General features: G+C 40.2%; 1 protein-coding gene across 4 annotated transcripts in view; it reads left to right on the top strand.

Annotated features, from left to right (window-relative positions):
* LOC140465701 (phosphatidylinositol 5-phosphate 4-kinase type-2 beta) overlaps positions 1-16,691 on the top strand; it is a 111,573-nt gene extending 94,882 nt beyond the window's left edge. For 2 of the 4 annotated variants that reach the window (XM_072561348.1, XM_072561350.1), the window contains 3 exons: positions 784-1,039; positions 9,207-9,310; positions 15,472-16,691. In XM_072561348.1, the coding sequence (XP_072417449.1) occupies positions 784-1,039; positions 9,207-9,310; positions 15,472-15,552 (441 nt within the window). In that variant the 3' untranslated portion in view covers positions 15,553-16,691. Of the gene's footprint in view, positions 1-783; positions 1,040-9,185; positions 9,311-15,471 lie in introns of all 4 variants that reach the window. The other 2 variants (XM_072561347.1, XM_072561349.1) reach the window with 1 other exon arrangement.
* Positions 16,692-16,779: the final 88 nt, after the last annotated feature.

Below are 16,779 nucleotides of genomic sequence, written 5' to 3'. Positions count from 1 at the left end.
ATCAGAGCTTATGGTTAGAAACAAAGGGATGTATAAACAAGAAGATGCCAAGCATTCTTTAAATTCTGTTTTACCAACCACTTAGCCTTTACTGCATGCTTCAATGTCACCATCCCTCCAAGGTGAGTTGGAGTTAACATACAGATCAGCTGGGATTTAATTGATCGGCAAAACAGAATTTTAAGAATGGTTGGCATCCTCTTGGTTATTGAGCAATTAGGGATGGGCAATAAAAGCTGACCTCGTCAAAAAAAACCTACATCCCATGAATGAGTTTTTTTAAAAACATTCTCTACCATGTTCTTGCCTCTGCAATCAGTAATGAAACTGTTACTTAATGTGCACCAATAATGCTTTCAAGTTGCCTGTGATGCCAGCTTGTTCTGTGTGGCTGTCTCACAGATGGTGACCACCCAATGAAAGGCCTGTCAGTATTCACCAATTTAAGGACACTCTTTATGTTTTCTAGACATGAATCTTGGTGGGTCCCAGGAAATTCGCTTTCAATTTGAAGCAAGCTGGACCAACCCACTATTGGGTCTTAGTGTGGTGGTGGAATTTCATGCTACATAAAGACTGTATTTGCAAGGTCTGGTGTACTACAGTGTGTCTGCTTTGCAATGGGGTGTTGTTCTTCAGCATATAGATTGGTTCTTCACTTTAAATTGATAAATAGGTTCAGATACCTTTAGGACTTTATGAGCAGTCATATTGTGTTGCCCGAGTGATAACTTTGACCAGATACACAACAATCTAACTTTGCTTAATTTGTTTCTTTAACAGTTTTTAGCACAGCTGAAGATCATGGATTACAGTCTGTTAGTTGGCATCCATGATGTGGATCGTGCCGAGCAAGAAGAGATGGAAGTGGAGGAGAAAGGCGACGAAGAAGATTGTGAAAATGATGGAATGGGTCATCCAGTTGGTTCATATGGAACTCCACCAGACAGTCCTGGAAACATGCTGAACTTTCCACGAATCTTTGGACCAGGAGAGTTTGATCCGACAGTTGATGTGTATGCTATAAAGAGCCATGACAGTAAGCAGATTGTTAACATTTCTTTTTAAAAAGGTACTTTAGTTTAAAGCTTTTGATACTTAACGCTGTACAGAAAGAAGCAGTTAGTATTTCAAGTCCGATCCAGCTGTTATTCAGAACTGAAGAAGAGTCCTGTCTGAAACATTCACTGTGTTTCTCTCTCTACAAATGCTGCCAGATCAACTGAGTTTCTCCAGCATTCTGTCTTTTTATTTCAGGTTTCCAACATCTGCAGTATTTTACTTTCATGCCATTGTGGAAGCACTTTTTTTGGCTTAGACAGTCCCTTGACCTCTTCAGGGATACTTTGGGAGCACATCACCAAATGTTTTGCAGTGTTGGTAGGAAAAGCCTTAATGTCACAATTTCAAGGCTTTTAATGAGACTTTGCCAATGTCTGTCAATGCTTAAAGAAAATTCCCCTACTCTTCTAACAGAGTCATTGAGTTGTACAGCACAGAAACAGACCCTTCAGTCTAACTCATCTATGCTGACCAAACGCCCTAAATTATTACAGTCCCATTTGCCAGCATTTGGCCCGTATCCCTCTAAACCCTTCCCATTCATGAACCCATCCCGATACCTTTTAAATATTGTAATTGTACCAGCTTCCACTGCGTCCTGCCACAGCTCATTCCATACAGGCCTCACCCACTGTGTGAACAAGTTGCCCCTTAGGTCTGTTTTGTATCTTCCCTCTCACCTTAAACCTATGCCATCTAGCTTTGGACTTCTCTACTCTGGGGAAAAAATCCTTATCCATACCCCACATGATTTTATAAACCTCAATGAAGTCACCTTTCAGCCTCTAATGCTCCATGGAACATAACCCCAGACTATTCAGCCTTTCCCTACAGCTCAAACCTTCCGATCCTGGAAACATCCTTGTAAATCTTTTCTGAATCTGTTCAAGTCTAACAACATCTTTCCGATAGCAGGAAGACCGGAATTTAATGCAGTATTTCAGAAGTGGCCTCACCAATGTCCTGTTTAGCCACAACATGCCATCCCAACTCCTGTACTTAATGCACTGATCAATAAAGGCAAGCAAACCAAACACCACCTTCACTACTCTGTCTACCTCTGACTCCACCTTCAAGGAACTATGAACCTGCACCTCACAGTCTCTTTACTCAGCAACACTCCCCAGAACTCTATCATTAGGTGTACAAGCCTGCCCTTGTTTGTCTTACTAAATTAAACTCCATCTGCCACTCCTGAGCCCATCTACTCAAGGTCCTGAGATAACCTTCTTCACTGTTCACTACATGAATTCACTACACTAATTTTGGTGACATCCTCAAACTTACTAACCATACCTCCTATTTTCAGATCCGAATCATTTCTGTAAATGACAAAAAGCAACGGACCCAGCACCAATCCTTGCAGCACACCGCTGGTCACAGGTCTTCAGTCCAAAAAATAACCCTCCACCACCACCTTCTGAATCCTATCTTCAAGCCAATTTTGTATCCAAATGGCTAGTTCTCCCTGTATTCCATGTGGATCCAACCTTGCTGACCAGTTTACCATTCGGAACCTTATCGAACACCCTGCTAAAGTTCGTATAGATCTTGTCCACCACTCTGCCTCTATCAATCTTCTTTGTCACTTCAAGCTACTCAGTCAAGTTGATTTCTCATGTACAAAGCCATGTTGACAATCCCCAATCAGTCCTTGCCTTTCCAAATACATGTAAATTTAGGGCGGCACAGTGGCTCAGTGGTTAGCGGCAGGGACCTGGGTTCAATTCCTGCCCCTGGGCAACTGTGTGTGTGGAGCTTTCACATTCTCCCCGTGTCTGCGTGGGTTTCCTCCGGGTGCTCCGGTTTCCTCCCACAATCCAAAGATGTGCAGGTTAGGTGAATTGGCCATGCTAAATTGCCCATAGTGTTAGCTGCATTAGTCTGGGGTAAATATAGGGTAAGGGAATGGGTCTGGGTGGGTTACTCTTCAGAGGGTCGGTGTGGACTTGTTGGGCTGAAGGGCCTGTTTCCGTACTGTAGGGAATCGAATCTAATCTAAATTCTGTCCCTCAGAATTGCCTCCAACAACTTAGCCACCACTGACACCAAGCTTACCGCTCTATAGTTCTCTGGCTTTTGCTTACCACCTTTCTTAAATAATAGCATCACATTAGCCACCTTCCAGTCTTGCAGCATTTCCCCCTTGGCTATTAATGATCCACACGTCTCAGCAAGGCACCCAACAATCATTTCCCCAGATTTCTACAAAATTCTGAAAAAAGCCTGGTTCGGGTCACAGGGATGTATCCACCTTTGTGCGTTTGAAGACGTCCAGCACCTTCTCCACCATAATGTGGATGCTTCTCAAGATATCATTATTTATTTCTCCACGTTATTTAGTATTCATTATTCTTCTCCACAGTTAATACTGATGCAAAATACTTGTTTAATATCTCACCCATCTCCTGCGGTTCCACACATAGATGATCTTGTTGATTTTTAAGGAACCCTATGATCTCCCTATTACTCTTTTGTCCTTAATGTATTTGTAGAATCTCTTTGGATTCTCCTTAACCAAAGCTATATCATGTTCCTTTTTTGCCCTCCTGATTTCCCTCTTGAGTCAAGTTTTACTCCTTCTCTAGTAGGTATATCCATGTACTGAATAAGAAAATTTTCTTGTACACACTTAAATTCCTCCCCATCCAAGCCTTTAATACTATGGCAGCCAATGTTTGGAAAGTCAAAATCTCCTCCCATTACACCCCTATTTTTTTCCTACAGATATCTGAGATCTCCTTACAGATTAGCTTCTAATTTCCCACTGACTTTCGGGGTCCCTATGGTGTTGTAGGGAAAGAAGCTGATCAATGTGGCATTGATTTACAGACAGTGGGTGTTCCTTATATCTTGCATCTGGATGAGAGAGATTTTGTAAATTTGCTCTCTTTTAAAATGTTTTTTCCGCCGACGCAGATCTTATCTTAAAAACATGCGAAGCTAGCATTGCCGGGGTTACACACAACCCCAAACTAAAATTACTAAATTCACTTTGTCCAGCAAGCGAAAAGTCCTGTTTTTTTTTTCCAAACTGAGCCTTCTCAGCAGCCAGCACTAACGAGGGTGGCAAATTCATTTCTTGACTGTGTTGGGGGATGTGGAAACTAGCCCTGGTTACATTCAATATAGAAGTAACTGAGTTACTTTTTTTTTGCCTAATTCTGTGTTCACTTCAAAGTAAATTGTACGAAAGCATTGTATTGTTTTGTTTCTACTTCAGAATTTACATTAGTCTGAAGTGAACTACCTGATTTTCAATATTATCTTGTAGATCTACAATCCTTTCTGTATTCCTCTTGATGCTGCTGCCCCTTCTCCCTTTAAGGCATTCATTAAAACCAAACCCTCTCACCAAGACCAAGGTTTTAGTCACCTGTTCTAATATCATCTTAAATCGCTCAATGTTGCATTTTGTTTGATAACATCCTGTAAAGTGCCTTGGGAAGCTCACCATATTAAAGTTGGTATCTAAATGTAATCTGTTTTTAATTTATATGAGGTGAGATCTGATTAAGAATGAGGTGAGTCTATACAGCACATCATCATAGCTTTGATTATTTAGTATTTTACACATTTCTGGAACCACAGCTCAGCAGTGCATGGTCGAAGTGTTAATTGAACCTTATTGCTTCCAGCTGTACATTTGTTTTCATTGACTTTTATATGAGTTTGTTAGTCTTAGCAAGCAAGATGATGTGCACTGTCAGAACTAGTGGAAAATATTGTTCATCTTGGTCTTTTTCCCATACTGTAACTGTGCTATGTCAGGTCAAAGACTATGGTAAGATTTGTTTGATGCTTGTTGCTGGAGGTTTGAGAATTGATGATGGCTGATGCTGTACATCTCCTGTTTTAGAGTCTGTTGCTGCATGTAATGGAGACTGGGTTTGTATGTGTTGGGGGTGGGTGGGGGGGGGGGGGGAGGGGGGAGTGCAAGGTAGGGTCAGGGTTGTAGGAAAGGAAGCTGATTAAGATGGCACTTGATCTACACTTGATGTCCCTTATATCTTGCACTGTGACGACAGAGATTCTGTGAATTTGTTCTGACCATTGTTCACATTTTGCAAAGATTTGCAGTTTAAATTCTAGTCAGAATGGAGATGTATAGCAACTGAGGAGTACAAGAAAGCTGGAGGGAAACGTGGATTAAAGTTTTAACAAAGCTGATTTGGTGGAGTAAGGGCAACCATTACATTATGATTTGTTCTCAGATCCCCAGTGGTCAATTTTAGTGTTTACTTCATTTATTTCAAATTTCAGTTTCAGCATATTTTCTTGTATCAGTTTTTAAACACTATAGCCATTGTTAATGGTTTTGATCTGAGTTTTGTTTTAAATCATTCTATCTGGTCACTGTTTCAGTCTGGTATTACCCACTTGCTGTGTCCCACCTGCCTATTTTCAGTTGTTGTGCAAGGCTCCACGTGGCAAAGGTCAAATAAGGACAGACCGTTCTCTCAGTGTTCACATTCCTCCTCAACCCACATCACCCAAAAAAAGTTCAATTTGATCATTCGTCACAGTGCTGTTTACGGGATCTTTGTTTGCAGAAAATGTGTAAGAGTCACTTCTAACTCTCCAAATCAAACAGCGATTGTGGCTTGCTGACAATTGCAGAACACTGTCCCTTCTCAACATGATCAATGTGAACTGCCAACACTTGGCTTAAACTAAAGAACAAGGATGTACAGTGATCATTGCAGCTGAGTACTCCATTGTTGCACCCTGCTATTGCATGTATATACTTGGAAATGGTTTAAAGAGGAACAATTGGACAAATTATATATTTAGAGATAATGATAAGAAGTGAAATTTGCAGGAGGTGATTGTCTTATTAATTAGAGTTTATTGTGGAATGAACACCAACCCAATACTTATTTAGCAACTTTAACATAATAAACTATTCCAAGATGCTTCAGGGGGTTAATAAAGCAAAATTGTACACTGAGCCACATCAAACAATATTAGTGAAAATGGTTTTTGGAAGGATCTTAAGGAAGAAAGTGAGTGGAGAGCTTTAGGGAGGGCAAAAAATCAGATTTTTGAATGATCTCCACTTTGCAGAAGTTAGAATGTGGGAGGCAAACCCAGATTTGCATTGCAATGGCCTGGAGATAACAAATGCATAGATGAAGGTTTCAGCAGCTGAGACAACAGCAGTCAGACGATATTATATCAGGTGAAAATAAGCTGATTAAATGCTACAGTCAGAGGAACTTCAAGATGTTACTGAAGGAACTGGAGTGGGTCGAGTGGGCATTGGTTACTGACATTTCATTAAGTATGGAAGAGGATAATGACAGTGCAGTGATTATTGGATTGTCAATTTGAAATTCAAAAACAACAAATCATTAATGTAAAGGAAGAGTTTAGAGGGATATGGGCCAAGTGCTGGCAAATGAAATGAGATTAGGTTAGGATACCTGGGTAGCATGGACGAGTCAGACTGAAGGTCTGTTTCTGCGCTGTACATCTCTATGACTCTAAATCTCTATATATTCTGGTAAAATGTCAGCAACAGCTATTGGATTACGAACTGTTTCACTAAAGTGCTTCCAGTTAGAGCCGCCCTCCAAATCTGTCTTAAAATATGAGTCTAGTTGCTGATTCTGAATGCCTGCTTAATGAGCCATTTAGATTTAAAATCAGTTGCTTGAAAAAAACAAAAAGGCCCACATCTCCAGAACAAAATGCTTTTATAAATATATGAGGACCAGAAACATGCCGTGAAAAATGCAAGTGCACTGCACGGCCTGGTAATTAAAAAACCATTAGGGGTAGCAGGTGGACTTGACGATTCTGCAGTCACTAATGAAGATGCCAAGCCTGTTGAAAATTAGTTCATTTGGGAGTCATTAACAACTGGACAAATAACATGATTGGTTAAAATTAAGTAAAATTAGTAATTTTACTTTGAACATCTGTAAGCCAGATGCCCAGTATATTGTTCCTGTTTGAAGAGATTGGGGCGAAATTAAATAAAGCTATTTGGAAACTGAGGGAAGTTCAGCGAAGCACATGGAGCAAGCTGCCCGTAAGGCTTATTGGGGGAGGGAGTGTGACCTTTGGGCAATGTTGTAGTTGTAAAAATATATAGCTCTGCAATATGTGTTTTATGTCTGAAATATTTATCTGCTGTTTGGTTATTACTGCAATTTGGTGGCCATGCATTGTATTTTATAGTTGTAAAAGGATTGGATAGAGGTAAATGTGTGTTTTGTAAAAAAAATCTATTTGCAAATTAAGTACCTCCCTTGAGTGTTAAAGCTCTTTTGTTGTCCTGATATAAAATGAGTAGACGGTTTAAAAAATGCAGGCATTGTTTGATAGTCCTGATTTACTGTGCTTAAATCTTGACTCAGATGGCAGCATATTAATTTCCTGATCATAGTGAGAATTGCACAGTAGCAAGCCATTCAGCCCATTAAGTCTGTACCAACTCTCAATAGAGAAAGCAAACCAATCCCACTCTGTCCCTTAAACCCTGCAAGTTTATTTTCCTCAAAGTGTCCGTCCAATTTCCTTTTGAAACCATTGATCATTGCAGAGTTCCAGACTATACAACTATAGTGCATATAGGGGTCATTTGGCCCATCAATTCTGCACTGACCCAGAGCATCCCACCCAGACTGTGACCCCCTCACACTATCCCCATGTTTCCCATGGCTAATCCACCCAGTCTGCACATCCTTGTACCCTATGGAGCAATTTAGCATATCCAAATCCACCTAAAGTCTGCATAATTTTGGACTCCGGGAGGAAACTGAAGCACCCGGAGGAAATCCACACAGACACAGGGAGAACATGCAAACACACACACAGTTGTCCAAAGCTGAAATTGAACCCGCTGGCCTGGCACTGTGAGGCAACAGTGCTAATGACTGAGCCACCATTTACCAGTCATGACATTTACTGCATTAAAAAAAGTTTTAAAATCTTCCTCGTGTCCCATCTCGATTCTTCCCCCCGCAGTGCTTCTCAAAATCTTGAATTTAAACCCCAGTAATCCTTGTACTATCAACTAATGGGAAGAGCTTTCCTTTATCTATTTTACCCAAACCTGTCATAATCTTGAATACCTCGATCATATCTCCCCTCCATCTCCTTTGTTCCAAGATGAATATATGATGCTACAAGTTAGATGGAGGGTGTTAAGGGTTTGTGATTAGTAACCTATTTGAAAAGAGCACCTGAAAGCAAGAAAGTTAAAGAATCATTTGTCTAGTTATTCAGAAAATGTATAGATTGTATAATGCACATAGCTCTTAACCATACACCAAGATTGTGAGGGGGCTGGGCATGATATATGTTTAGAAGATGTTTCCACTAGTGAGGGAAACTTGAACTTGGGAGATTAGTTACAAAATAAAGGGATGCTAATTTAAAATTGAGAGGCAAAATAATTTATTCACTAAGAATGTCTGAAATTCTGTACTTCAGAAGGTTGTGGAGGCTAGATCACTGAAGATGTTTAGTAGTCAGTATCAAGGGATTTAGGGCTAGGAGCACCTGGTACAAAAGTGGAGGCGAGGCCTGGGGTTGAATAGCCTGATCTCAGAGAATGGCACTGCAGGCTTGAGGGGCTGGGTGACCCACTCCTGCGTCCCATTCCTTATGTTTTAACATTTGGATCAGATGACCAGGTGGAGTTGGGCTTCCTTCAGTTTACTTTGACGTTACTGAGAGGTAAGTGATGAGGATGATATTACAATTGAACTTCTTGACATGAAGTACAATTTGCGGGTTGCTTTTATTTCAGATTTTACAAGCCACGGGCTTATTGGCTTGGTTGTGTCATTGTCAGCATTTCACTACTTTACCAGTGTAATTACTGATGAGGTATGCACAATTGTCAAGGCAATGACGGAAACTCTAATTGACCATTGCTGCACAAATTGTGGTTAACCAATGACTCATGCCTGAAATACTCTGCAGCACACTAGCTGGTCAGTTCCATTTCTCACTGCTCCCCCCCAGGATCTTGGAGAATTGCATGGGTTCTGAAAGTCTGTGTGTATAACTGGGCAAGGTTACTGTGTACAAAATAGTTAGAAGAAACATTTTGTATTCTAGAGCTGGTGTCATAACTGCATTGTAATAGTCTTGTTCTCTAATGTCAGTAATACTGGCTGATTTTCCAGATGCGCCAAGGAAAGAAGTTTTTTTTATGGCTATAATCGACATTTTAACTCACTATGATGCAAAGAAGAAAGCTGCCCATGCTGCCAAAACAGTCAAACATGGAGTAAGTATATGACCTATGTCAGTGACATCTGGAAGCTTTGGGGAGAGAATACACTTAAAGGAGATGGGAGCTTTTTAAAACACCAGAATATGTTTTTTTGTGTTCATTCATAGATGTTAAAGTTATGTTTACAAAATGAAGAAAGCTACTCATCATCTGGCTATTGTTTGTGAGCATGGCTTTGGCTCAGTGGGTATCACCCTGATTCAGCAACTTGTGGGTTCAAGTCCCACCCCAAATACATGAGCATGTTGTTTACGTGAAAACTTCAGTGCCAATCTCATGGAGTTCTCCTCTATCTGAGGTGTGCGGTCTTTCAGCTGAGGTGTCAATGTCACGCTGATGACAAATGAAGAATATCTATGCAATTGTTGTTGTAGGAGCAGAGTTCAAACCCAGACCTTGATATTAAGGAAGAATTATCAAGTGCTTGCAAATGTATTCAATCTCTCAGTTTTTTTTTCTCTGAACTCTTCTTTCACACAATTTTTCATTCACAATCTTTCTTTTGCATTCCCAGCTGCACTTTTGCACACTCATCCTCTCAGTCACTCACTCACTAATTCACTCTCTGACATTCAATCACTCTCATTCATTCTCATACTTATTCACTCACTCACTCTCATGCTCACTCACTCATGCTCATTCACTCAATCTCATACTCTTACTTCCTCTCATGCTCACTCACTCACATGCTCACTCATTCCCATACTTAATCATACTCTCACTCAATCTCACACTCACATTCATGCTTACTCCCTCTCATGTACTCACTCTCACTCACTCTTTTTCTCTCAATGTCACTCTCTTTCTCTTTCTTACTTGCATACTCACACTTACTCTCATTCTCACACTCGGTCTCACACTCTCACTCATACTCACACTCATACTCACACAAGCTGTCACTCCCTTGCTCTCCCTATTTCTTTTTATCTCATGTTATTTCTCTCACTATATCATTGATATTTAGAAGACAGTCTCCAATATAAATATATGACTGACTCGATGACTAAGGTTCTAGAGCCCTCTAGAGCAGAGAATTCCAAAGATTTGCAATTGTCTAAGTAAAATTTAAAAAATTTCCGTATCTGTGCTAAATGCGTCCCCCTTATTTTGACATTTCCCCTGGTTCTAGCCTCCCCAGCTAAGCAAACATCTGAGAAATGTAGAAAGCATAGAAAATAAATACAGGAGTTAGCCATTCTGCCCTCTGAGTCTGTGCCATTATTTAATATTATCATGGCTGATCATGCAATTTCAATATCCCACTCCCGCTTTCTCTCCATATCCCTTGATCCCTTTAGCCACAAGAGCTATGTCCTGCTCCCTCTTGAATATATCTAACGAACTGGCCCCAGCAGCTTTCTGTGGGAGAGAATTCCACAGGTTCACAACTCTGAGTGAAGAAAGCTTTCCTTATCTTAGTCCTGAATGGCTTACCCCTTATTCTTAGACTGTGACACCTAGTTCTTACCTACATCTGCCCTGTCTATCATTTTAAGTATTTTGTAAGCTTCAGTGTGATCACCCCTCATTTTTTCAAGCTCAAGATAATTTGTATCCAGTTCCCCAATCTCTCTTCAAGGATCTCTCCCAGAGATCTGACAAACCTCAATGACAATAATATGATTCCTATTACAACTAACAAAATAGGTGACAGCTATTCATTGGTTCATTTATCAGGATAACATTATGATCAGAGTCAATCTGACTGGTTTAAAATTTAAACAATGCCTGGCAGTTAACTGTCAATCACCATTAATTGGTGCATACTCATGACAATACTTCTACCACTCGGAGTCCATTTGCCAACTCATGCAATATAAATGTTGGATGTCTCCTTGTGTATTTTTGCGAATTGTCCTGATGAGTACAAGACAAGACCTTTGACAAGATATACCTTTTTTTGTAGCAATAGTCAAGTTCTAAACTACCAAGTATCTATTTTCTGTCATTTTGCCAGTCAACCTTCTGTGAGGTTTGTAACCAAAAGCCTTCTGAAAATCTAAGTTTGCCAGTTAGGCTGGGGCTATTTTCCCTGGAACATCAGTGGCTAATGGCTGACCTTTAGAAATTTATAAATCTTGAATAGCCAAGGTCTTTTCCCCAGGCTAGGGGAGTCCAAAACTAGAGGGCATATGTTTAGGATGAGAGGGGAAAGATTTAAAAGGCACCCAAGGGGCCACTTTTCCACACAGAGGGTAGTGCGTGTGTGGAATGAGCTGCCAGATGAAGTGGTGGAAGCTTGTGTGACTACAACATTCAAAAGGATCTGGATGGGTAGATGACTAGGAAGGGTTTAGAGGGATATGGGCCAAGTGCTGGTAAATGGGACTAGATTAATTTAGGATATCTGATCAACGTGAATGAGTTGGACTGAGGGATCTGTTTCCGTGCTGTACATCTGTATGACCCCAAGGCTAAAAGGGTGGTAGACACAGGAACCCTATTTAAATGTGCACTGGAAATACCTCGGCATAGAAAGCTACAAGAAAATGGGATTGGAATAGATGGACATTTGATAACTGGTATTGAAATAATGGATCGATAGGCCTCTATCCATACTCTTAAGACCAGTCACAATCCCCTCCCCACATTGCAATTACATTGGTTGAAAGTAAATACAGACAAGGAGAAAAGCATTAGCTTTCAGCTGAAAGTAACAAATTTTTAATGTTCTCAGCCACCACTTCATCAGTGTTCAAGGCAGTGAGCTCCTGATTTTAGATTGTTTCTCTCACTGTTGGGCAACACTGCACTCAGTATGAAACAATTCTTTTTTTTAAAAAAGCAGAAAATGCAGGAAACATACAATAGATCTGACAACCAGGTGAAGGTCTTTATTTTAAGAAACTGATAAATGCTAAGCACTTCCAAAATTTCCTGCATTATTTTAGGTTGACCTGTAGCTTTCTCTGCTGAGGCATTTCCACTGCACATTTAAATAGGGTTCCCGTATCTACCACCCTTTTAACCTTGGAGTTGTAGAGATGTCCAGCATAGAAACAGACCTTTTGGTCCAACTCATCTATGTCAACCAGATATCCTAAATTAATCTAATGCCGTTTGCCAGCATTTGGCCCCTAACCCTCTAAACCCTTCCTATTCATATACCCATCCAGATATCCTTTAAGTGTTGTAATTCCCAGTGAGTTCAAGATCACCACAACCCTATAGGTATATAAACAAAATTCTCCTGAAGTCCCCTCTAAACCTCCTGCTCCTTGCCTGTTCCTCAGTGATTGGGAAAGTCATAGCTAAATTTCTCCCACTGATGCGATTGCCTACATTTCAATTGGACAATAATTGAATAAATGTGGCTGATGAATATTATTCATATCCAGAAAACCCCCATTTTCTAAAACTGTTTAGTTCTCCTTCAACAGTGCAAAGATGTGCAAGTTCAGTGGATTGGCCATGCTAAATTGTCCATTGTATTAACAGATTTGCAGGCTGGGTGGATTAGCCATGCGAAATGCAGGGTTACATGGAGAGAATAGGGGGTGAGTCTGGATGGGATGCTCTTCAGAGGATCAGTGTGGAGATCATAGAATCCCTACAGTGTGTAAGCAGGCCCTCCAGCCCAACATGTCCACACCAACCCTCCGAAGACTAACCCACCCTGATCCATTCTCCTGACCTATTATACTACATTTACCCCTGACTAATGCATCTAATGTAGAGATCCCTGAATACCATGGGTAATTTGACATGGCCAATTCACCTAACCTACACAGGTTTGGATTGTGGGAGGAAACCAGAACACCCAGAGGAAACCCACGGGGAGTTGATGGGCTGAATGGCCTGCTACCACACTGTAGGGATGCCAGGAATCTCTGAAGGAAAATTCTTAATGTACTTCTTCCTTCTCACCAAATGTGGGTCAGAACAGATCAGCCACAACTACATAAAATTGCATACATTTGCAAAGCAGAAACAGGCCATCCAGTCTATCTGATTTGTCCTGGCATTGTGCTCCACACGGGCCTCCTCCAAAGTACTTAATCCCATCCTGTCAGCGTGTTCTTCTTTCCATTCTCCCACAGAGTTATCTAGCTTCCATTTAAATGCATCTATATTATCTCCCTCAACCAACAGCTCGCTCTCATTCCAAGCAATGACATTCCTCCTGAAGTCTTTGTTGGATTTATTGGTGACATTTGTCCAAGCTGATCATATAACATGATAGACTTCACTACATTTTATTCATTCTGTGAATGTAGGTTTTGGTAGTAAGGCAGTGTTTATTGCCCCTCCCTAACAGCATTTTAGAAAGTGGTGGTTAGCCACTTAATAGAAATGTTGCAGTCTACAGGGTGACATTAATTCACAAACTGTTGTTTGGACATGATATAGGCATAACTTTGGTGGGGAGTTCCAAGATCTTGACCCAATAATATGTTTTCCCTTGTGGATCGTAGAAGTGATGGTTTCCCATTAACCTACTGCCCTTGTTCTTGTAGGTGTTTGGGGTTTTGGAAATATTGTCTAATAGCACTTAGTAACTTGCTGCAGTGCGTCATATGGATGGTGAAGTGCAGCCAAAGATGGTGGAGAGAGTAGATTTGATTAGATTAAATTCCCTACAGCGTGGAAACAGGCCCTTTGGCCCAACAAATCCACATCAACCCTCTGAAGAGTAATCCACCCAGACCTATCACTATGGGCAATTTAGCATGGCCAATTCACCTGACCTGCACATCTTTGGATTGTGGGAGGGAAACTGGAGCACCCGGAGGAAACCCACACAGACACAGGGAGAATGTGCAAACAGACAGTCACGCAACACGGGAATCGAACCCAGGTCCCTAGATTGTACACTCAGCTTGTGTATCAAGAATGACCATGTTTGGGGAAGCTTAGTATCAGTGCTATCAGGAGAGGAAACAATGATAAGACAATTTATTTTAATGTGTATAATTGCCCATTATAGCAGGCCAACTTTGTATTTTTTTTCATTATGACTTTATAATACATATGTTAAGTTCCACAGAATAACAAGCATTTCAAATTCCTGTAGTTGGAACCCACTGGCCACATTATTTGATTTGACAAGAGGATTGATAAATCTACTGTTATTTTACACAAAAGGAGCAGAAGTATACAATTGCTAATTTTAACAGTAGATATGAGGTCAGATCAGCAACTTGGTCTTAATTTAGTGCATTACATTATGAAGTGACTGTTGAGGGAGTTTAATCTATTCTTGCAACTGTTTCTATTGCAATTATTTCCTTTCTCAAGTAAGGAGACCAAAACTGAACACAGTGATTCGGATATAGCCTCTCTCGAAGAATACTAAATGATATTGGATTCTGAGAAACAGTACACAGCATGAGTCAATGGATCTGTACGGTTGCAGTAAAAGTTTTGTAATTTTATATTTCATTCCCTTTCCAAGAAACACCAGCATTCCATTTGCTGCCTTAACAATTTAATCTCTAACATGCATCTCAAATTAACAACCTGGGCTTTAGATAAAATGCTTTAAAGTGGGATTAAGCTGGACATCTCACTTTTCAGTGAACACAGACATGATGGGCCAAATGGCATCTTTCTGTGATGAAATCTTCTTATGATTCTATGTTATTATTATTATAAACATTCAAGATAAACAGTATCTGGATAGACAGAATGAACTAGTGTTAATGACACAACTGAGTTAGCCACAAATTTTATGTTTTTATCTCCCTGTTTTTGGATGAGAAACTCTTGAGAAAACCTTTCTCCTTTTAAGTAATTTTGAGATGAGGGAAGATTGCATGAACTTGTGCATCGATGTCAGGTGTGAATCACAGCAGACTAATTGTGTTATTCTTTACACGTTTGATTAGCATGCTTGGTACACACTGTCTAGCCTCTCTTGCAGAATACTAAAGGATATTGGATTCAGAGAAACTGAGTTAATTTCCTTTCAGGGTGAAGCTTGGATGGTAGGTGATGTGGTTTGAGTTTGATGACTCAAGTTGTAGACCAATATCTTTGGGGACATGGTGAATAAATGATCAATCTGCGTAATGTTTCTATTTTTGCTAGTTATGGTGAAAATGAAGTTGTAACCATTTTGCTTTTCAATGTCTTAACTTTGCTAGTTAAGGATTCATAGTTTCTTGAGCACAGTTATCATTTAGATTAATGCCTTGTTTCCTTGTGTGTTCCAGGCTGGTGCCGAGATCTCCACAGTTAACCCCGAACAGTACTCAAAGCGTTTCTTGGAATTTATGTCTAACATCATAACATAGTGCCCCTGCAGACAACACATGACACGCACAACAAGACTACCATTGTGTAGCAAATGCAGGAACGTGGAAACTGAGGACACTGTAGTGGTGCGTGCAGTATTCAATGTGCAGAGACTAATCTCCAAAATTGCATCCTTTGGAAATAAAACAAAAACACAACAAAAAATGATACTTGCTGGCAAACCTGCATTGCCTAAAATGTTGCATTGCTCTTGAAGTTTTCCCTGCCATGTATTATGAGTGTGTCTTTACTGGCGGCAGCTTCAGTGGCACTCCGTTAGCCATGATGAGACATACTGTGTGATCCTAAAACCAGAAGGTGGGCACTTGAACGCAGTGAAGGACGATGGGCACTTTAACAATGGCAAGAATCACTTTTTTTAACAGTTCATATATTGTCCTAATGGAACAAAGGCACGGTATTATTTGCGTGTATCTTTGTGACACTGCACTCGTCCCAACCCTGGTTTTGCCATTGCCAGGCCTTTGCCACGCTGTTTCTCAAATATTTTAAGTTGCCATATTGTCTAATCGCAAAAAAAAAGGACTTCAGCAACTTTATCAATAAACCAACGCAACTATATATAAGCTATTGTTCGTTAAGGGTGGGTGGGTAAGGGATGGGGCAATGTTTACTCAAGTGAATATTTACAATAGGATGCCACATATCCAGATTTCTCGAGTCTGCATCTGGTTATGCAGTCTGTGGAACGGCCATCAGTCCATCAGATGTGATTTGGGTGAATCATTTGGTTTTGTGGCATTCCTAATGTATTCTAAACGTTTACTTTTATTTGTTACTCAGCAGGAGGGCTCGCGTTTACTTTGATGTGAGCTACTTAGCTTTATAAAACAGTACAGTCTGTAATTGTGCTTTAAGCTAATTTTTTTGGACAATGTGGCATTTTGTCTGCTAGGTCAATAGACATGAGTAAAAAAAGTGATTTTTTTTTAAAGAGCTAACTCCTTTGTAAGGGACTTTTTAAAAGACTCAACTTCTCTTGAGAAAGTATTGCTATTTGCTGTTGAATCTTGTTACAAAGAAGTAGCTGTGACAATAATGTTACTCGGTAGTGCTTTTGTAAAACTACCTGATTGTTGATTTTTGGATCCTTAACAAGCCTGAAATATTATGAAAATGATGTGGCAATATTGTGCTGTTTTAACAGAACATTCTGGGTATATGAAAACGTATGACTAAAGCAGGCGAGCATCAAATTTGAACCA

This window comes from Chiloscyllium punctatum, chromosome 42 (genome assembly GCF_047496795.1).
Source record: "Chiloscyllium punctatum isolate Juve2018m chromosome 42, sChiPun1.3, whole genome shotgun sequence".
In the NCBI taxonomy this organism is placed as follows: domain Eukaryota; kingdom Metazoa; phylum Chordata; class Chondrichthyes; order Orectolobiformes; family Hemiscylliidae; genus Chiloscyllium; species Chiloscyllium punctatum.
Note: the sequence above shows the minus strand (reverse complement) of the source record. Positions and strands in the feature narration are given on the sequence as shown.